At 38.9% G+C, this 22,413-nt stretch overlaps 3 protein-coding genes across 3 annotated transcripts; 2 read left to right on the forward strand and 1 right to left on the reverse strand.

Moving 5' to 3' along the window:
* Positions 1–18: 18 nt before the first annotated feature.
* LOC128234046 (uncharacterized) lies at positions 19–20,435 on the reverse strand. The gene is made up of 7 exons (XM_052948005.1): positions 20,160–20,435; positions 12,893–13,542; positions 12,551–12,646; positions 6,029–6,215; positions 4,664–4,752; positions 3,309–3,525; positions 19–1,860 (listed from the first exon to the last, which is right to left on the reverse strand). The coding sequence occupies exons 2-7, from the start codon at positions 13,500–13,502 to the stop codon at positions 795–797; spliced, it is 2,265 nt and encodes a 754-aa protein (XP_052803965.1). The 5' UTR covers positions 13,503–13,542; positions 20,160–20,435; the 3' UTR covers positions 19–794.
* Positions 14,482–15,146, forward strand: LOC128235646 (uncharacterized). Its single transcript, XM_052950451.1, has 2 exons — positions 14,482–14,775; positions 14,862–15,146. The coding sequence occupies exons 1-2, from the start codon at positions 14,482–14,484 to the stop codon at positions 15,144–15,146; spliced, it is 579 nt and encodes a 192-aa protein (XP_052806411.1).
* On the forward strand, positions 16,241–16,675 carry LOC128235647 (uncharacterized). Its single transcript, XM_052950452.1, has one exon. The coding sequence runs from the start codon at positions 16,241–16,243 to the stop codon at positions 16,673–16,675; it is 435 nt and encodes a 144-aa protein (XP_052806412.1).
* Positions 20,436–22,413: the final 1,978 nt, after the last annotated feature.

The raw sequence follows: 22,413 nt of genomic DNA on the forward strand, positions 1-22,413 counted from the left end.
TATTAAATAAATACAATACAATAAAATATTCATTTATTTGATGTGTAAGGCCTCTAGCCAAAAAACAAACAATAATTTCAGGCTGTATAAAGAGTAATTTCATTTGTAATTTATGCATTTAACATGAATATACATGAATGTACCAAATCAAAAACAGTAAATGTTTAGCACAGCATACAGAAATAAAATTAAATTGATATCAATTGCAATATAAGCAATTAGAGGAAAAATAAATATGCATTCTGCATTTATATAAAAACCACTTAAATAGACATATAACTCAATACAGAATAGTTTCACAAAAAACACCCTATATGTTGTTTTTTTAAATCAAGGGACGTTACTCTTTGCAATAAATAATTACAAATGTGCAGGAAGTAAGTACTTGTACTTTGTTATAGCGTGCGATTCTCATGAAAATAGCACGCCCACATGCATACCACACAAATGTTGAGTGAAACCTTGGGAGAAATAAATCAACTGCGTGGATGCGCTTCAAATACAACGAAGAAGTTTAAAATTATTTATAGGATATAATAACATGAATGTTCGAGATATGTAGTAAACAAGCATATCCATATACACAGAAAATGTTAGCAAATGATGATTCACAGGTATTTTGTAGATATTTACAATCATGTAAAGGTTATAAAAACATTCAAATAGTAAACAAGTATAGCCATATACACATGAAATGTTAGAAGATGATGCTTCACACATATTGTGTGAATGAATATTTACAATCAACTTAATGTTTTTTATAAAAAAAATATCCAAATGTCATTTATGATAGTTCACAACAAGGGCTGACATTCGCTCTCCTCAGTTGAACATGTCTCTTGTCTACGTTCTGTCTTGCCATGACACAGCAGAGATTTCTCCTCCATATCTTTACCAGCTCTGCCCTTCGGATCTCCAGGAGAATATTCCGCTTCTCCTGATACACAAGAGGCAAACGTTCCACTCAATGAGTCAGCGTCACCATCACCAAGCTCAGAGCGTTCATTATCAGTATTCATTATTTTATCATCGTCTTTAACTGGAGCATTATTTCCTTGTAACAGGGATTCTTGGCCAATAAGATTTTCTGACATGTTTTCGTTCATGACTGTTGTTGATACCTGTATGTTGTATTTAAGTTTTTCGACCTTATGATCACTTTTGACTGTGTTTGTATCACATGTGGATTGACACAGTTCGCCACGACAGGCTATTCCGTCATCAACGTTTGCATCACAATTCCTTCCCTTTGAGTTCACACCAAGTGGTCCGGCTGCATTTTCATTGGCTGTCATATACCGCAAACTTTCAGACACACCACTTCTGTCACTTAGCTTATTCTCCTCTTCATTGAGTTGACCCGTTCGTTGTTGTGTCATCTCTCCAAATGGATTGGTCAAGTCACGAACTGAGTCCACAGTGTCTTTCACATGTGTGGCCTGCGGCTTATCGTCCCCCTTGTCCAATTCATTCATTTGTCCTGTACCGTTTTGTGTGCTTTTACCGCTTGAGCTAACAATGTCTTTCTCCATCTTTTGAATTTCCCGCTCTTTCTCTGATCTACGGTAAATCTCCTTCATCTCCGTACCGGGACATTTACTCTTGCAGGGACTTGATTGACTGAGGCCAAACTGACTCTTCTTTCCGGCCAGATTAAACCTTCCAAACAACTTCTCATATACAGCCTTCCTCACGCTCTTCAGCAGTTTCCATTTCTGTTTGTTTTTATCCGTCCCAGGTGCTTCCTTTTCCATATCGAACAAGGGCACGGGGATTGAGCTCTCAGGCTCCTCGATCTCTATGGGCTCTCCAGCCTCAGGGACGTCCTCATCATAGGGTGGGTCACAGAGGAAGTCGTCTCTGTAATAGTATACCAACACATTTATTACAATAAGGCACATAAGGTGTAGAAAAAATAGTTAATAGTTCATTGTCTACTTACCCGTCTGACCCTAATTTTGCCTCCTGATCCTACAATCTTTTGCGTTATGATCATTACGTGGATTTTTCGTAACTTCCTAAATCAATTAATTTATTTGAGAGAACATGTCAAAATTCGACCATTTTAAAAGGTCCTCGGGTTTGGAACAAAATCCCTCTTCTCAAAAAAAGTTATGCCTACCTACCTACCATATTTTTTTGAGATTTTAGAATAAAAAAAAATGTTTGGCCTATTCTAAAATAAGGATACATTTTTTTTCTATAAAAACCGAAGGAACTATATAAGTTAATGAAGCAGTTAAATAAACACTGGTTTATCATACAGACGACTATAAATATATTGTGTAGTTATTTACTTGTATCATTATGAAAATAAACTTTCTGTTATTGATGGTCAACAGTTTGCATTTTTTACGATTCATTATATGAATACCGAAGTAAATTTACAATATTTTTTGAATATCACTTCTATGAAATAATTCTAAACCGGAGATTAGCTCATACTTTTAAAGCCTTCGGAACTCCTCGGCCATTTTTTCAAAAACAACCTCGGATGTATACGGACGGTTTACATACTTAAAAAGTGGTACGTTTAAGTCCGCTGCAAATAGATCGCGTAGTAATCTTATTTAGTAGTTAAAATTTATGACTTAACTCTTGGGAATCGAAATTATGTTTGCAATAATACACTTCACTGGCAATCAATTTAAACTGAGAGCAATGAATACAACTCTTAAACACTACATTTAATTTAATGCTTTTATTCAAAAAATACGGACTACTTCAACAGATGTACCGGCATACATCCGAGGTTGTTTTTGAAAAAATGGCCGAGGAGTTCCGAATGACTTTTAAAGAATACTCCGATGCGAATGGTATCTTTCGCAGTGGTAAATCTACATCTGGGGTTCGTTCTCTTGCCCTCTAAGTGTTTTTTACCATTGGCAAGCAAACGGATGCAAACATGATTAATGCCTGCTAATAAGAGCTCTTTCTTAAAGCTGCACTATCATATATTGAAATGTATTGACATTTTTTTTCTTTTTCATCTCGGAACGAGCCAATTTATGTTCAAAATGCATGGAATTCAGTGATTTAAGACTGCTGACTAAAATCCGATCGCAGATTTTCATATTTAAGTTCAACAATTGATGTTTTAAATCATTAATTTTCAAACGGAAATATGAAAATCTGCGATCTGATCTTTTGTCAGCAGTCTTATATCACTGGTTTGCAAATATTTAATCAAACTGTTGCTCATTCAAAGATAAAAAAAAATTGGTCAAAACGGTAAATATGTGAGAGTGCAGTTTTTACGTTCGAGGTCAAGTATACTAAAATAGACTTGGACAACAACGAACACGCACCTGCTTTCGTCCACGATCCGTTGAATGCGCGACTTCACTTCCTGTAGTTCATCCGACTTAATCTTCTCCATGAAGAGTCCGTCCGTGAGCATACACCATGAGTGCTCCCGCGTCCCCTTACGAAACCAGCGCACACCCGCAATCCCCTTTAGCACGTTAGGCACGTGGTCGACGTCACGTGTTAGGTGAAACGGGATCAGGTTTCCGTTACCGGCACCTGGATAACGAGAATGGCGACGTTATACGTGTTTTAGTGGCTCAAAATTACGGACAAGTAGAAGATGTATGGCCAACGAATTTTGCACGTTCGTCCATGTGCAAAAGTTACGCATTTACCCCGTGTTCTCAAAAATGCACTCTTACTCCAAAATAAGATTAACCACGCTTAATGCAATTGTTTAAATATACCAAAAAGGATGAATAAATATAAAAAACATAATGGTTCTTATGATGAATACCGAGGTTAATTTGAGAGAAAGGGTCAGAAAACACGGTATCTCTACCTTATGAGACGATAGTAGATCATAGTAAATATTTTAGTACTCAGTAATCTTTTTTTTGCGTTTTCACCTATTAAAAAAACATGGATACTATCTTGTTATCAGTAATTAATGTTTTCCATAAATGCATTATTTAGTAAGTAGTTAAAGGTTTATCACTCAAAAATTATGTTTGTTATACATGTGTATGTATTGATTTTGAATACGAGAATCACTTTAAAGGCGCAAAATACATGTTGGTGCATTTTTAATGAATTATCATGTTTAAAGCATTTGACTTTTATGATCAAAACAAAATCAAAAACATAATTTGTATACAGATAAAAATATAAATATTTATAAAAAACGTTTTAATAAATAGCTACGTGGCCACAAATTCCCCATTTAAAAAGCGCCAATAAATCGCTAATATTTTTTTATCCGTGCACAAAGCTCATGTTCTGTTTTTTTATCATTTAAGTCGCACTAGTTCAACATGATAATGCACAATCGGAACACCTCGGCCAGTAACCAACAGAAATTAGCTCTCGAAGCTTGCCGGATATGGCCGAGTTTTTACGATTGTCTATCTCGAAGCTTGCCGGAGATGGCCGAGTTGTTACGATTGTCTATCTCGAAGCTTGCCGGAGATGGCCGAGTTGTTACGATTGGATAATGCATTAAAATAATAAGCAATTGTTTGCATCAACCCATACTGTGTGCCTTTAAGGACGCCATTAAATGATATCTGAATGCTACTTCAATAAAATCTGCTTTCACAAATTCTTTCTTTACAATAAAGATAGGTACATATAAATACAATCACTCAGGTCCTACTGTTTTATTTTAATCATGTGACCCATCGAGAGCATTTACCGTGATATGCAGTGTAGTAGACGGCAAACTGGCAGACATTGGATGCGAAGAAATACTTCGAAAGGAGGAAGATCACTTTTCTTCCGCATCTGAAAAAAGAGAGTAATATTTAGAGCAGGGGCGGCTCCTAGGGGCGTTACCTTTTGACTTGCTCCCCTCCCTCAGAAGTTTATTTGGTTTAAAATGTTGGCAGGGGGATTTCGGGGGAACTCCCTCAAAAATAAAATGATGATTTTTGGGCGTTTTTTATACCACTTTTTGTAATGAAGTGCTAAATTACAACAAGTAAAGACCAAAGAAATAAAACCATATCCAATACTCTGTGGGACCACTCTAGATGTCATTCATCGTAGGGCCCGCGGCATTTGGGCTTAGAAATTACTCATTTTGGCGAATATTCCACAAAACGGTGGGAATAAAACTCGCTCCACCCTTCCCCTTGGCATCAAAAAAATGTTTCAGTCACACTTGGGGATGTGACGGGGTCAAGCCATAATGCAGCCACTCATGATAGAGCGCGGGCAGACCTTTATAAACTCAACAACAACAACGAAATGAAATGTTAAGGCTGGATCACTATAGTGCATAAATACCAAAAGCGTTGAACGGGCGTTGGCGTGACTAGCGTTATTTTACTTTTTTTCATAATTATGTTCACAGGCAATAAAATCGAATCCAAATTTATTTTGAGTGGCCCCAAACTATAACTGATAAGTGCCTGTCATAACATAAAACAGTTTATGTAAATTTATAAAATTGTATACAATGCTTGTTTCATAACAGTAACTGATAGCGATGTCGTTTGTGCACTGAAGCATTTTAAAGCTGCACTCTAACAGATTGAACGTTTTGACACGGACCTATAAACCTGGTTTATAGGTCCGTGGTTTTGACAACTTTTTTTTATTTTTTGTTTTGGAACGAGCCAAATTTTGCGTAAATCCATGAAAACCAGAGATACAAGACTGCTGACAAAAAATTAGATCGCAGATTTTTATATTCAAGTTCAAAATTTGATGTTTTATGCATTTTTCTTAAACTGTTAGTAACGTTTCAAATCATAAAACATTAATATTTGAACGGAAATATGAAAATTCACGATCTGATTTTCTGTCAGCAATCTTATATCATTGGCTTGCAGATTTTAATAAAAAAGTTGTCAAAACGTTAAATCTGTGAGTGCAGCTTAAAGGGAATGATACTGACAGCGGGTCCAGGAGATTTGGGCCAAGCGGGAATGCTCACATTCAATAACAAAATTGGTCCTTCACATCCAGTTCGAGCCAACAAGGAAATCGAGCCAAACGAGTTCGAGCCAGCGGGGTTCGACCGTTTATTCAATAAAATTAAAATCCTGCAGCTTACCTTTCATCGATGACCCTGGCGGTGTCATTAAGGATGTATTTGCCGAATTTGAGGTCAAACTGGGGAAGGAAGAAGAGGGAGTCCTTCTTGGCGGTCTTGTAGAGCTTCATAATAATCTGGGCCATCCCGTAGTCCTCGTCCGCGAACATGAGGCAGGCTGTGTAGTGGGTCTCCTTCCCGAATAGGACTAGAAATTAGAGTTGGGGTTGACTAATATGAAATCTGAATCATGCCTAAGTCCGTATAGGACTGGAAATGAGAGTAAGAGCGGGCTGAAATGGTATCTGAGTCATACCTTAGTCCGTATAGGACTGGAAATGAGAGTAAGAGCGGGCTGAAATGGTATCTGAGTCATACCTTAGTCCGTATAGGACTGGAAATGAGAGTAAGAGCGGGCTGAAATGATATCTGAGTCATACCTTAGTCCGTATAGGACTGGAAATGAGAGCTAGAGCGGGCTGAAATGATATCTGAGTCATACCATAGTCCGTATAGGAGTGGAAATGAGAGTAAGTGCGGGCTGAAATGATATCTGAGTCATCTTTACACCGTATAGGACTGGAAATGAGAGTAAGAGCGGGCTGAAATGATATCTGAGTCATACCTTAGTCCGTATAGGACTGGAAATGAGAGTAAGAGCGGGCTGAAATGATATCTGAGTCATACCTTAGTCCGTATAGGACTGGAAATGAGAGTAAGAGTGTGTTGAAATTATATCTGAGTCATACCGTAGACCGTATAGGAGTGGGAATGAGAGTAAGAGCGGGCTGAAATGATATCTGAGTCATACCTTAGACCGTATAGGACTGGAAATGAGAGTAAGAGCGGGCTGAAATTATATCTGAGTCATACCGTAGACCGTATAGGAGTGGGAATGAGAGTAAGAGCGGGCTGAAATTATATCTGAGTCATACCGTAGACCGTATAGGAGTGGGAATGAGAATAAGAGTGGGTTGAAATTATATCTGAGTCATACCGTAGACCGTATAGGAGTGGAAATGAGAGTAAGAGTGGGTTGAAATTATATCTGAGTCATACCGTAGACCGTATAGGAGTGGAAATGAGAGTTAGAGAAGGCTGACATGGGAATAAGAGCTGGCTGAAATGATATCTGAGTCATACCTTACACCGTATAGGACTGGAAATGAGAGCTAGAGTGAAATGATATCTGAGTCATACATTTCTCCGTATACGTCTGGAAATGAGAGTTAGAGCTGACTGACATGAAATCTGAGTCATTATAGTCCATATAGGACTGGAAATAATAGTAAGAGCTAAAATAAATGATATATGAGTCAACCCTTAGTCCGTATAGGACAGAGAGCGGGCTTAAATGATATCTGCTTTATACCTTAGTCCGTATAGGACTGGAAAATTATATCTGAGTCATACCCAAGACCATTTTGGACTGGAAATAAGAGTTAGGGCGGGCTGAAACGAAATCTGGGTGAAATCCTAGTCCACGGGCTTAACGTATTTATATGTAAAAACATTCAGAAAACAAAATACGCTTTGACTATCTGACCAAACCCGTAGTCCTCGTCTGCAGCATGTATATTATCGCACATTCGTGGAAACTGGGGGTTTAGGTGGTATGTGCAATGACATTATCTAGTACATGGAGTGTTTGGCTCGCCGTGGATGGAATGGAATATAGTTTAATATACTATGTGAATACATGCATACATGCAGTATATATATACATGTATGAACTTGGCGTTACTCAACTGAAACCTTTATCTTATACTTGTTTATTTCAGCTCGATAATGATGCAACCTGAAAGATGATATGAATCTGTCCTGGGTAGAAACCAGTACTTTTGTCCTTTTAGGGATGCCACGAGAAAGTACTGCTGGTGGGGCTCGAACCCACAACCTCTTGGATGAGAGGTGGCCATGAAATCACTGCCCCACTATCACCCACCACCTGACAGCGTTGTGAACAGACTCTTCTTATCAGAACGCAGTTGTTTATTGTGGTTATGCAGTTTAGAACTTAGATAAACATGTAAAATGGCGGATATACCACTTTCATTAGGTTCTTATTTTATTTTATTTAGTTTTTGGCAAAAGTCTTAAAATTATTTAACATTCTTCCTCACTCTGTCAACACGCTGATGCTTTTGGCTTTTACCTCTTCTCAGAATGTATCGATCTTCCTGCCATTAAAAAATGTAGTAGCTCATTTGGATCGTAAGGTTATCCGGCTATTAAATTAAATATATGTATTTTACATCGCTTATGAAGGTAGGAAAATGAACTATTGCTAAGTCAATCTCGTGTGCACGATGTTGCGCGAGAGCGTAGTCTTGTTATTTGAGAATCAACGCCTTGGCACACCACTGCGCTTACCGGAACTTCATCCGGCTGTAAGATCAGCTTTTAAATGTCTGCACATGTGGTTTAATATCGAAGTGTTTTCATGTACTGATCGCATTATACACATATTTTACTGAAACTTTGATAATGATATAATACATTTTACGAAGTAATTCATTCTTTTTGACCAGAGTCACCAATGAAATCCACGTACTAGTTGCCAATTGTAATACTAACTTATAATTCCATGAATTGTTTGTCTCCCCTGGCGGGAGAGCCAATGATTACTAAATTCAACTTAATACCAATTTATAATGTTAAAGGGTTCACAAACTACAACCTTGAAATTTGAACTGCTTGCATGCCTCACAATCAATAGCGGTATTTAACTGTTCACGGTCCATCTTCTTACTTAGACCTGTGTCCTGTCTATTGTAAATATCGAGCAGAACCATTTGTTTTAATGAAGGTCACCCAAATTCTGACCTTTGACCTTCTTAACTCAAAATCAATCGCTTCACCTACTGGTCATGCTTACCGAGTTTGAGGACCTTATGACCGTGGATATATTACTAGTTTTCTGTAGGAAGGGTCAGCACGACCTTGACCTTTGACCTTCTAAACCCAAAATCAATAAGAGTCATCTACTGAACATAACCAAAGTGTAAAAAATGTCTTAGGAATCCACAACGTGTAATTCACAATCCTTCTAGAATAGGTCACAGCAACCTTGGCCTACTGACTCCAAAATAAATAGGACCATGACCAATATGCAAACAAAAGTAAAACAACTCGCAATAAGTAAATTAGAAACGACAGTCATGCTGGACAAAGTGATCACTCTATCTTTACAATCTAGTACTTTTTGTACAAATGAAGTTCTTTTTCGCAGTATTTTTTTGCATTCAAGATCGATGAATGCCCCCGAAATGAATTTCAATCCTTAAGTATCTATCATGCATCTCAAGTGTTTCAGAAGATAAATATAGAATTTATGAAAAATAATTTTGGGACACATGAATGCTCAACAGCACCCATTAGATCCTGGAAGTCATCGACGGACAAACAATAACATATTTCAAGTTTTAATAACAATATCGGTAGCAACCTTAATAACATAAATACATTTTGACAAGCATGCTTAACAACCAATGTAATATTATACAACAACTACAACACCTTTCGCTCCAAAATGAGCGTCATAAAACTTGCTCTTATTTCACTTTCTTCCTAATCTTATGTCCAACATAACGGAGAAGTCTACTTATCCGACCCCTCTGCTTTTTCCGACCAGAAGTGACTCCCGTCTCCGCGTCCACAAGCGGCTCCTCTTCTTCTATGTCTTCATCACACTCAACCGCCGGTGGACCGATCGCCATTTGCGGAGCTTCCGGTTCCTGATCCGGATAGAACACGACCGGCGCTTGTGGTGCCACATGATTCCTTTCATAGGGTGGGTCGCACAGGTAGACTTCCGGTTGCTCGTTCAATAGCTCTTCGAGGCGAGCCTTTGCGAGTAGGATTTTTTCCATACCAATGCCGTGGTCTAGAACGGATTCTATGAGCATGTCCAGATATTTTTTGCGCAAGATCCGATTGTACCACTTGATGCCATGGATGCCGAGTAGCACGTGCGGGATTATCTTCTCCTCCCGGGTCAGCATGAAGGGGAACAGGTTCCCCTGGTTCGTTTCTACAAACATTTCAAGAGGTAAAATCAACTGAAGCTCTTTCTACTAGACTGCTTTGTGCAGCAACTATTTAGAAAACAACGTTATAATGAGCCAATATCCATATATATATATATATATATTAAATACATTACATTTACATGTAATAAATTAAAAAAAAACAAAAAAAAACAACACTACAACAACATTTTATTGTTGGTGTTTGTTGTTGTTTTTTTTGCGTTACAGCAAATTCAAGTATTAAATTTTCCAAATGAACTAGTTAATCATAAAAAATGCCGAAAAAATAACTCACCCATATCACTCTCTTTACAAAAGTTGACGGCGAATCGGCATATATCTGAGGCCACGAAATACTCTGACACAATGAAGATCACCTTTCCATTGCATCTGAAAATGTTAGAAATAAAATCTGTATAAAAAAACAGCACTGACAATATGAAACATAATTGTTAAAATTTGAGAAATTCAATGCAAACAATTAGGCTGATTTTGACTTCATGTTTGGGCTATCTGTATGACATGTTTTAATTGTTTAATCGTATTTTATTGAAAAAAATATGCACACGTGATATACATAGTTTCGACAAACGATATTATTATACAATTGGGTTGGGCCACAAATTATGACAATATCAGCATGTTTAAATGCGTGCGCATGCAAAAAGGAAGCGTTATTTGATATAGTTTCGTAATATTTAACATAAAAACATAATTTATATGACAATGGAGATTTAAATTGATTTATATTGTGCATGTGTATATTTTGATAACAGTTTTGCGGTCTCCCTTCCCTTGGTTGGACTTGGTTTGGGACTTTCTTATACGTCCAACATTATGGGACTTTTACCCATTACTTACACTATTATGTAATCATTATCATACAAGTTATGCGGACTGGGTTGCAAATGCATCAGTCCTTTTCAAAATAAATTCCGGCAGATGCAATATGCATCAGCCCTTTTCAATCCAATTGGGTGTTAGTATTTACTGTCCCATAAACTTTGGATGTGAGAGCGCAAATATAAAACCAGTTATATTAACATATTGATGTTCGGTTCGCATTGAGCATGTGATTTGTGTTTAAGGTTACAATACATTCAAGGGGATTCAAAGAATATACCATAATCATTGTCATTACTTCCTAAAAACAAATAATGACTACATTGTATAAATGTTTCAAATATATAGATTCAGATTATGAGCGATTTGCAAAGCCCGGTTTGGGGAGGTTTTGATTTTGATTCCCGAAGGTTTGCAGTGCCTACCTAAAGTTTGCAAGACCCAATTTTGTGTGGGTTACATTCCCGAAGGTTTGTAAGGCCCCAATTTGTGTGGTTTTAATTCCCAAAGGGTCAAGGTCCAATAAAGTTTGCAAGGCCCATTTGGTTTTGATCCCCGATTGTTTGCAATGCCTGCCTAAGGTTTGCAAGGTCCCATTTTGAGTGGTTTTAATTCCCGGAGGTTTGCAAGGCCCCATTTTGAGTGGTTTTAATTCCCGAAGGTTTGCAAGGCCCCATTTTGAGTGGTTTTAATTCCCGAAGGTTTGCAAGGCCCCATTTTGAGTGGTTTTAATTCCCGAAGGTTTGCAAGGCCCCATTTTGAGTGGTTTTAATTCCCGAAGGTTTGCAAGGCCCCATTTTGAGTGGTTCTAATTCCCGAAGGTTTGCAAGGCCCAATTTGGAGTGGTTTTAATTCCCGAAGGTTTGCAAGGCCTTATTTCGAATGATTTTGATTTTTCAATGATTGCATTGTCCAATTTTTGGTGGTTTTAATTTTGATTCTTGCTTGTTTAAGGCCAATGTTGGGACGGATTTAATTTCTGTTCGTGGTGGTTAACATACTCTTGATACACTACAGCTATTTCAATGCGGAACTACGTATGTAAAACCAATTAATACGACACTTGAATGCAATCGTAACTATTCAGCCTGCAGCTCGGAAATTTAGATAATAGCCGAGGATGTTCCGAATGGAATAAATGATCACAAATACACGAATTACAAAACTGAAAGAAAAAAGCACGAAGATGACACAAACATTTGAGACTGCATGAGTTTTACCTTTCCACGATAACTCGCGCAGTAGCCTCCTTCACGTAAGAGCCTTCAATGAGGTCAAACTGCGGCAGAAAGAAACGAGTGTCTGGGTGCACGTGATGAAACATGTTCATAATAATACGTGCCATCTCCATGTCCTCTGGTGCGTGCACGATGCAGCACGTGTAATACGTCCTCGTTTTCATGACCACTAAAACACGTGCATGCGGGCATGAGATCATTGCTTAGAAAGACGCGTTCTGTGGTAAATGGCACGTGCAACAGCGGGAAAACAGTTCTGGCATTTAGATATTTGAATCTGTTCACAACGGCATCAATATTACTACCCATGGCAAATGTTATACTGACTTGTCAAGTACTTATCTTAAATTGTAAGCATTTCTCGTACGGAAATTAGTTGAAGAAGTCGAGTAGTTTTCAATAACGCAAAAAGGAAATAGCTATACACTCACCGTCGTGCCTGGTGAGCTGCCACGAGAGGTCCTTCCGGTTAGGCGGCCGCACGTTTGCCTGAAGCGCAGCCTTCTTCCACCTCATCGCGTCGCGGGCTGCAAGAAAATAACGCAGGCTCGTCAAATAATAAAATCATGTATACTGGTAATAACGTAATGTACACACGTCTTTAATTTATAGTACATGCACGTTAAGCAGTAAAACTGTTGAGAATATATTGATGTAAATTATTCATATACGCATTGAATCGTTATGTTGTATAATGTTTGTTTACAATTTAAAGCGTACTATAAGTATTACTTGTGCAGTCGCTAACAATTCCAGCGTACTCAAATACTCACTAATTTTTGCTGCCATCGTGTCCACTGCATCCAACCTGTCCATCGCCAGGAGGCACTCCCTCAGCTTCCCAACCGTGGCCGGCGGGATCCCCTCCCTCCCCGCGTCCTTGAACCACATACTCAGCACCTCATTAAACTTGTTCTTTGCATCTATCTTCGCGATATACCTTTGGAAAGCATCTTCCAGATTTAACCATTCGGCAACTCCTCTATAATCCTTACACAAACCCTCCGACGTCTGGATATCCATTTCCGGGTCGAGAAAGTACGTCAATGACTGTTTTGTTTCTTCAATGAGGCATTCTAATGGCACATCAAGAAGAAAGTCTGGAATGTCTATGAGCAGTTGTATTTGTTGTTCGAGCTTTATAATCCGTTGATTTATCTCTTCCTTCACTGTGTCACTGATCGGTTGCTGTTGACAGCTCGCCGCGCTGCTTCCGCCATTACTTCCGCCGCTATGTCTGCAGGAGTCTGAACCACCAACCGCTCCCACCAGAGAATCATCGACCCTGTCCCTCTCACTGGCGGCGGCATACACTTCCGGTCCAGACTTCCCGAAGCCTGAAGTCTTACTGGAGACACATGATTCCGGTTCGGCGCTAGCCATTTTTGGCTTCAAGTTTTGTTGAGACTAAATTTGTCGTACACTGAAATTAAACAGATGTTTAACAAACTCATAGCGAAATAATATTTACCAAAATTTTCCCATGAGTAATCATCGATACTTAGCAAAGGTTTGGTGCATAAAGGCTCCAAAAAGCTGAAGCTAGCAAATTGAAAATCTTCCGGGTTCAACGCATTAATCACTCCAACAGAATTGTCACCATATAACCCCCATTTATGGATCAGTAGCTCTGCATTTATATGAGTATGAATGCAGTTGTATTTTGAATTTTGCTTCCTTATTTAATAAAGTATTGAGTGTCGATCATTGAATGCACTTGATGATTTACTGCTGACTAACATATTGCTTCTCTGTTATCAAGTATACTGTATTTATTAATATGTTAGCGTCTACACTGTTCTTTTGTCACATAAGACTGGCCAACCTATTGATGTGTCACTTGAGACTATTGGCATGTCACATGTGGCTGACCAGACTGTTGCTTTGTCACATGAGGCTGACCAGACTGGTGCTTTGTAACATGCGGCTGACCAGACTTTTGCTTTGTAACATGAGGCTGACCAGACTGTTGCTTTGTAACATGCGGCTGACCAGACATTTGCATTGTAACATGCGGCTGACAAGACTGGTGCTTTGTTACATGAGGCTGACCAGACTGGTACTTTGTTACATGAGGCTGACCCGACTGGTGCTTTGTTACATGTGGCTGACCCGACTGTTGCTTTGTTACTAAGGCTGACCAGGCTGGTGATTTGTTACATGAGGCTGACAAGACTGGTGCTTTGTTACATGAGGCTGACAAGACTGGTGCTTTGTTACATGAGGCTAACCAGACTGGTGCTTTGTTACATGTGGCTGACCCGGCTGTTGCTTTGTTACTAGGGCTGACAAGACTGGTGCTTTGTTACATGATGCTGACCAGTCTAGTGCTTTGTAACATGAGGCTGACCAGACTGTTGCTATGTCACATGCGGCTTACCAGACTGTCGCTTTGTCACATGAGTGTGACCAGACTGTTGCTTTGTTACATAAGGCTGACCAGACTGTTGCTATGTCACATAAGGCTGACCAGACTGTTGCTATGTCACATGCAGCTGACCTTATTGGTGCTTTGTTACATGAGGCTGACCAGGCTGGTGATTTGTTACATGAGGCTGACAAGACTGGTGCTTTGTTACATGAGGCTAACAAGACTGGTGCTTTGTTACATGTGGCTGACCCGGCTGTTGCTTTGTTACTAGGGCTGACAAGACTGGTGCTTTGTTACATGATGCTGACCAGTCTAGTGCTTTGTAACATGAGGCTGACCAGACTGTTGCTATGTCACATGCGGCTTACCAGACTGTCGCTTTGTCACATGAGTCTGACCAGACTGTTGCTTTGTTACATAAGGCTGACCAGACTGTTGCTATGTCACATAAGGCTGACCAGACTGTTGCTTTGTTACATAAGGCTGACCAGACTGTTGCTATGTCACATGAGGCTGACCAGACTGTTGCTATGTCACATGCGGCTGACCAGACTGTTGCTATGTCACATGCGGCTGACCAGACTGTTGCTATGTCACATGCGGCTGACCAGACTGTTGCTATGTCACATGCGGCTGACCAGACTGTTGCTTTGTAACATGAGGCTGACCAGACTGGTGCTTTGTTACATGAGGCTGACCAGACTATTAGTTTGCTACATGAGGCTGACCAGACTGTTGCTATGTCACATGCGGCTGACCAGACTGGTGCTTTGTTACATGAGGCTGACCAGACTGGTGCTTTGTTACATAAGGCTGACCAGACTGTTGCTATGTCACATGCGGCTGACCAGACTGGTGCTTTGTTACATGAGGCTGACCAGACTGGTGCTTTGTTACATGAGGCTGACCAGACTGTTGCTTTGTTACATGAGGCTGACCAGACTGGTGCTTTGTTACATGAGGCTGACAAGACTGGTGCTTTGTTACATGAGGCTGACAATACTGTTGCTTTGTTACATGAGGCTGACCAGACTGTTGTTTTGTCACATGAGGCTGACCGGACTGTTGCGTTGTCATTTGAGGCTGGTCAGACTATTGGTTTGTCACATGAGGCCGACCAGACTGTTGCTTTGTCACTTGAGGCTGGTCAGACTATTGTTTTGTCACATGAGTCTGACCAGACTATTGCTTTGTCACATGAGGCTGACCAGACGGTTGCGTTGTCATTTGAGGCTGACCAAGACAATTGCCTATTCACATGAAGCTGGTCAGACTATTGCCTTGTCACATGAGACTGACCAGACTATTACCTTGTCACGTGAGGCTGGTAAGACTATTGGTTTATCACATGAGGCTGACCAGACTATTGTTTTGTCATATGAGACTGACAAGGCTAGTGCTTTGTCACATTTGGCTGCCCACATTGTTGTGTTGTTCCTCGAGTCTGACCAGGCTGTTGCCTTATAACATGAGGCTGATCAGTCTATGGTTATGTCACATAAACCTGACCAGACTATTGCTGTGTTACATAAGACTGACCAGACTATCGTCGAAAGACTATTGTTGTGTTACTTGAGGTTGACCACTTTTCTAATCCAAAACTCGTTTAAAATTTACCAAAACATGGATATTGGGCCCTGTAAACCGTGACGCCGAGATACTGGGTCCCGTAAACCGTGTCGCTGGGATATTGGCCTCTATAAACCCTGACGCCAGGATACTGGCCCCTGTAAATCGTGACGCCGGGAAAATGGCCCCTGTAAACCGTGACGCCGGGATACTGGGTCCCGTAAACCGTGACGCCGACAAACTGGTCCACGTAAACCGTGGCGCCGGGATACTGGGACCCATTAACCGTGACGCAGGGATTCTGGGTCCCGTTAACCGTGACGCAGGGATACTGGGCCCTTTAAACCGTGACGCAGGGATACGGAGCCCTGTAAACCGTAACGCAGGGATACTGGGCCCTGTAAACCGTGACGCCAGGATACTGGGTCCTGAAAACCGTGACGCCAGGATACTGGGTCCTGTAAACCGTGACGCAGTGATACTGGGCCCTGTAAACCATGACGCAGGGAAAGTGGCCCCTGTAAACCATGACGCCAGTATACTGGGCCCTGTAAACCATGACGCAGGGGTACTGACCCCTGTTAACTGTGACTTGTTAACTTGTAAACAGTGTTGAAGAAATGAAATAAATCTGTATGTTGCCAACAATGTACTTTTTTGTTTTAAGTCCTTTAATAAAACGGGTCCTATATGTGTTTTGGTATATATAAATGTGTTATAAATGATGCACGCGTTTACATTGCCTACCACTCAATTGACGTACGCAGTACAATTGTTTGTGTAGATGTCACAAATTAACCTGATGAAAAACATATCCATGTATATCGTTTATTTTAACCAGAGATTTGGCATAGATTAACTTGTTTTTTATGTATCGTCATAAGGACATGGGTTATATGTATGAGGGTGTTTTTCTTGATAGTTATTTTTTCTTTTAAAACAAGAATTTACAATATCTGTTAACTGTTATTTACACCAAATATACCGACTGTATATGATTATGTGTACTGTATATACAGTTGCGTTAAATTCTTTATGATCAATCGTTTTAACCGCATGGATTATATTGGTGAATATTTATTTATTTATTTTCTTTACTTTTTTGAAGACAAGACAATGAAATGTATGTGGCTGTTATTAACAGCTAACGTTGTTGGATATAAGTATTTTTGCTGTACAGTTGCAGTAACTTATTTATGACCCATCGTGTGGATTGGATATAATATTGCATATTTACTTTGCGTTTTTTAAGACAAGACCTTACAATGTTTACTGTTTTTAACATCCAACTTGCTGTATATGCCTTGTATACATCCGTTAATCATCAAGTCCCAATTTCTCGAAACCTCTTAAGTCCCTTATAACAGGATTAAGCTAATCTCATGTTGTTTGTTGTAATCAAGTTCCATAATAGAAACTCCTTTTAGATATGTAGACTTAAAATTGGAATCATCTTTATGATAATCGTAATAAACTATTTTGCATTTACCATAATCACACACTCTTTGACACTCTTATTTAAAATCAATACATTCACATGTATAACAAACATACATTTTAAGTGATACGCTTGAACAACTTACTAAATGACGCATTTATGAGAAAATATCAATTACTTATAACTAGATTGTAACTGTGTATTTAACAAGAGATGTTTGTCAAACATTATGCCCCCCCCCCCCCCCTGAGCGCAATGTTGTCAGGTTTATATGGACAATTGAATGAAATATGCATGGACCGTAATGGCAGCTGATTTGTCACTGATATTGGATGCTGTTGAGGCAGTTTTAAGATTATGACCATTCAAAGTGTGAGGATAAAGTGTGTTATGACCATGACCCTTGACTCTATGACCTCAAAATCCATAAGAGTTATCAGCTGATCACCAAAAATCTAAATGTCAAGTTTGAGGGCCATGGGTGCAGCCATTGACAAGTTTTCACACAGACAAGCTTTTTTCGTTCAAGGTCATTGTGACCTTAAGCTTTGACCCGATGACCCCTAAAATCATAAGGGGTCATCTACAGGTCAGACACAACTTCAAGTGAAGTTTGAGGGCCATGGGTGCAGGCATTGTTGAGTTATCACTCGAAGCATTTTTCGCATTCAAGGTCACTGTGAACTTGACCTTTGACCCGATGACTCCTAAAATCAATAAGGGTCATCTCCTGGTCATGCCCAACTTCCATGTCAAGTTTGTTGATCATAGGTTCAGGCATTGTTGAGATATCACTGGGAGAAGATTTGTTAACTTTTTGCGTTATAGGTTACTGTGACCTTGACCTTGGCCCAATGACCCCCAAAGTCAAGAGCGGTCATCTACTGGTCAGGCCCAACCTTAAAGTCAAGTTTGATGACCATTGGTCCAGGAATTGTTGAGTTTTCTTTCAAGGTCACTGTGACCTTGACCTTTGACCCCTAAAATCAATAGGGGTCATCTACTGGTCAGGTCCAACCTCCAAGTCAAGTTTGAGGGTCATAGATGCAGGCATTATCGAGTTATCACTCATCGACCTTTTATCATTCAAGGTTACTGTGCCCTTGACCTTTGGCCCAATGACCCCTAAAATCAATAGGGCCATCTACTGGTCAAGCCCAACCTCCAAATCAAGTTTGAGGGCCATGGATGCAGGCATTGTCGAGTTTTCACTCAGACAACCTTTTACCATTCAAGGTCACTGTGCCCTTGACCTTTTGCCCAATGACCCCCAAAAACAAAAGGGGTCATCTACTGGTCAGGCCCAACCTTCAAGTTAAGTTTGAAGGCCTTGGGTGCAGGCATTGTTGAGTTATCACACGGACAATCTTTTACCATTCAATGACACTTTGACCTTGACCTTTGGTCAAATGACCCCTTAAATCAATAGGGTTCGTCTACTGGTCAGGCCCAGCCTCCATGTCAAGTTTGATGACCAAAGGTCTAGGCATTGTTCAGTTATCACTCGGACAAGCTTTCAAATATTTTTACCATTAAAGGTCACTGCGACTTTGACCTTTGACCCGATGACCCCTAAAATCAATAGGAGTCATCTACAGGTCGGACACAACTTCAAGTGAAGTTTGAGGGCCATGGGTGCAGGCATTGTTGAGTTATCACTCGAAGCATTTTTCGCATTCAAGGTCACTGTGAACTTGACCTTTGACCCGATGACTCCTAAAATCTACTGCTCAGGCCCATCCTACATGTCAAGTTTGATGACAATGAGTCCAGGGATTGTTGAGTTAACACTCGGACAAGCTTTGGTCTACCAACGGACCGACCGAGCGACCTACCGACCGACATGTGCAAAGCAATATACCACTCTTCTTCGAATGGGGGGGGGGGGGGGGGGGGGGGGGGGGGGGGGGGGGGGGAGCATACTAACTGAAACGCATAAATATGAAATGATTATTGAGTGCTAAAAAAATTAGATTTATCAACTATCGTCTCATTAGATAGAAATACAGTGTTTTTTGCACCTTTTAAATTAAACACGGCATCCTTCATAAGAACCATTGTTTGTGATAAATAGTCTTCCTTTTCGGTAAATTTAATCATTTTTTGACTGTGGTACATCTTCTTAGGGAGTAAGAGTGCATCTTTAAGTATGTATTTAGGCTAATTGCAATATGCCACTTAAGCCTGTTTAGCTTAAGAAGTTTCTAGAAATTTAGGCCTGCAGGGGGGTAATCTTTTGACTAGACGGTAATACGTATTGCACGACATTTATGAATTATTTAAGACTCTATAGTTATTTAAACAAACACGTTATTTTTAGAATCAAATACTTAGTACTAGACTTTAATGCAATGTTAATTAACACACAGGTATGTTTTTGTAATGTTCTACGTTCAGACATGTCATGTTATCATTATTAATAATAAATGTACCAGCAGATACTATGATGTCTGTTTGATTTTTTTATTTCAATTGTTTACGCAAATCGAAAAGATATGTTTCCTTTACAGATAAACTTTCCGGCATTTCTTGAAAGCTAATAATAAAGTATGTACAGTACATGTATACAATGGCGGTCTTTCAATATGAACATTTTTATCAGATTTGGTTGCAAATAAAGTCTAGTAATATCATGAAAGTAACAACATGCGTAATACCTTACCTTAACTCCGAGGTACAGCTGTTACTCATTCTTGAGCAAAATGAGTTAATTCATCACTTACAGCCTAGCTGTCAATCCACAACACAGGTTATAATGTCCTTCTGTCTTTGCAATACAAGTCCTTTGATATTTGTTATTAAACTTACATAATCCTCACATGAGTTAGGTCAGAAAAAAAAAAATTACCTCTATGCTTGATTAGGATTATATTCCAAAAAGATATTGGGAAAAACCCAATCTATTAAAGCGTTTTTATAACACCTTCTGACTGGTTAAAAGAGCGACTACGTATGGTATAGAGGAGGAAGTCACGCGCAGTTCACATTCACAAATAGTTTTTTGGCTTAAGGCTATTAATGTGTTTATAAGGTTAGGTTGATGTATAGCAAAAACGCTACGACGACATTCTGTTAGTTAATTGGATATCGTATCTTTTTGAAATATATATCCAAGCCAACTTTCTCTTCAGCATGGTGGTGTTGGGGGGGGGGGGGGGGGGGGGGTGAGAATAATTTCATATAAAACATAAGTTGCATGTTACAGTGCAGATATACAAACAATCAAATTATATTTTACATAGCATCACTGACTGGAATTAGGACAAAAATATTCAATCGGGAATAGTGCAATTTATGCAAAATGGTGCATTTAAGTGATACATACATTGTATACAATGATTGTGTAAGAAATATTATAAATAAAAGATGTTTAAGTTATTCAACGACGCCATCGACCTATGGTTCATGCGCGTCAGTCCCAAAGGCCTGAAAATACATTTTGGTCGGGTAACCCGACCCTACCTACGAAATAGGCACCGACCCTACAGTTTTTTAGTGAATTGGTATAACTATTTTTTTTAGTGACACGTGTGATTAAAATCAATACATACACATGTATAACAAACAAATATTTTGAAGAATAAACCTTTAATAACTTACTAAATAATGCTTTTATGAAAAATATTAATTACTGATAACAACGGATTGTAACTTGGTAATTAACAGCTGAAAACACTCATATAGTAAAATGACTAGTGAGTCTTAAAAGATTTACAGTGATCAACTATCTTCAAAAGGTAGAAATACCATGATTTCTGGACACTTCTTTATAATTGAACACAAAAACCTTTATGAGTCCTTGTTTTCGAGATTTATTTATCCCTTTCGGTAAATTAAAGGAATTGTAATATTTGTGCAACATCTTTTTCGAGAAAAAGAGTGCATCATTAAGTGTTTTTGCAATATATACTTTAAAACTTTTATCGCTTTATACAGAAGATTACTTTAACACCATTCAATTTCAGTGATGAAAATAACGTTCTTATGTTAAGCCTAATAAAAAATAAATAAATAAAATGCCTGCATACCTTACCTGTTTTTGTTTTACTTGTAATAGCCATTTATGTTCCTGAAATATATTATGTGACAACATGTAAAAAAAAAACGGAAACCATACACGTGTCTAATTACTTAAATGTTGCGTCCGGCTAAATCATATAATATATAGGCATTCAGATTGTTATAGAAAGTGACACAGGGGCTGATCCACGAATTGAAACTTAGAATGGGTGCAACCTTTTGACATGAACCCGAAATTTACATGGTTTCAAAGGTTTCAGATGAGTTTTGGTGTTACTCCCCCAAGACTGTTTTAACAATTTAACTCCGCAATGGTGCATTTTGAGCGTATTTAATTACCTGTTAACGTTTTTTCTCTGATATTGACATAAAATTGGACAATTTTATGGGGGGTGGGAGCGGCTACCAGACAAATCGGCCCCTTACCAAATCGGCCCCTAGCTCAAACGGTTACCTTTTCGGCCCCTTACCAAATCGTCCCCATCCCGTAGACGTTTCGGCCCCTGATTACCGAGACGTTTCGGCCCTTATTTTTATTTTATTTTTTATATCTAAATACATTGTTTAAGTAAAAAACATGTAATTTCATTTTATTTTTTTAATAGACAAAGCTATATACATGCATACAAAGGTATAGATAAAAATAGATTTAAAGAAAATATCTGTACACTTGAAAACATATTTTTATTTTATTTCTAGATATAAGTAAAAAACATGTAATTTCATTTTTTTTTTTATTTTAAGAGACAAAGCTATATACATGCATACAATGATATAGATAAAAATAGATTTAAAGAAAATATCTGTACACTTGAAAACATGTAAAGATTTATTCACGAGATATTTTTATAAGACGAAATAGAGTTGAAGAAGAAATGTTTAAACTTCATTTTTTT

The sequence above is a fragment of the Mya arenaria genome, chromosome 5 (genome assembly GCF_026914265.1).
Source record: "Mya arenaria isolate MELC-2E11 chromosome 5, ASM2691426v1".
Lineage (NCBI taxonomy): Eukaryota > Metazoa > Mollusca > Bivalvia > Myida > Myidae > Mya > Mya arenaria.

Bases quoted from the DNA above. Each gene is read 5' to 3' on its own strand.
- LOC128235646 (XM_052950451.1), top strand. From the start codon at position 14,482: ATGTCACATGCGGCTTACCAGACTGTCGCTTTGTCACATGAGTGTGAC. The intron at 14,776-14,861 runs GTGCTTTGTTAC...GCGGCTTACCAG, and splicing joins TACTAGGGCTGACAAGACTG to ACTGTCGCTTTGTCACATGA.
- LOC128235647 (XM_052950452.1), top strand. From the start codon at position 16,241: ATGGCCCCTGTAAACCGTGACGCCGGGATACTGGGTCCCGTAAACCGT.
- LOC128234046 (XM_052948005.1), bottom strand. From the start codon at position 13,502: ATGGCTAGCGCCGAACCGGAATCATGTGTCTCCAGTAAGACTTCAGGC. The intron at 12,647-12,892 runs GTGAGTATTTGA...ATTTTCTTGCAG, and splicing joins CACGATGGCAGCAAAAATTA to CCCGCGACGCGATGAGGTGG. The intron at 6,216-12,550 runs GTGAGTGTATAG...TCTAATTTCTAG, and splicing joins GCAGCTCACCAGGCACGACG to TCCTATTCGGGAAGGAGACC.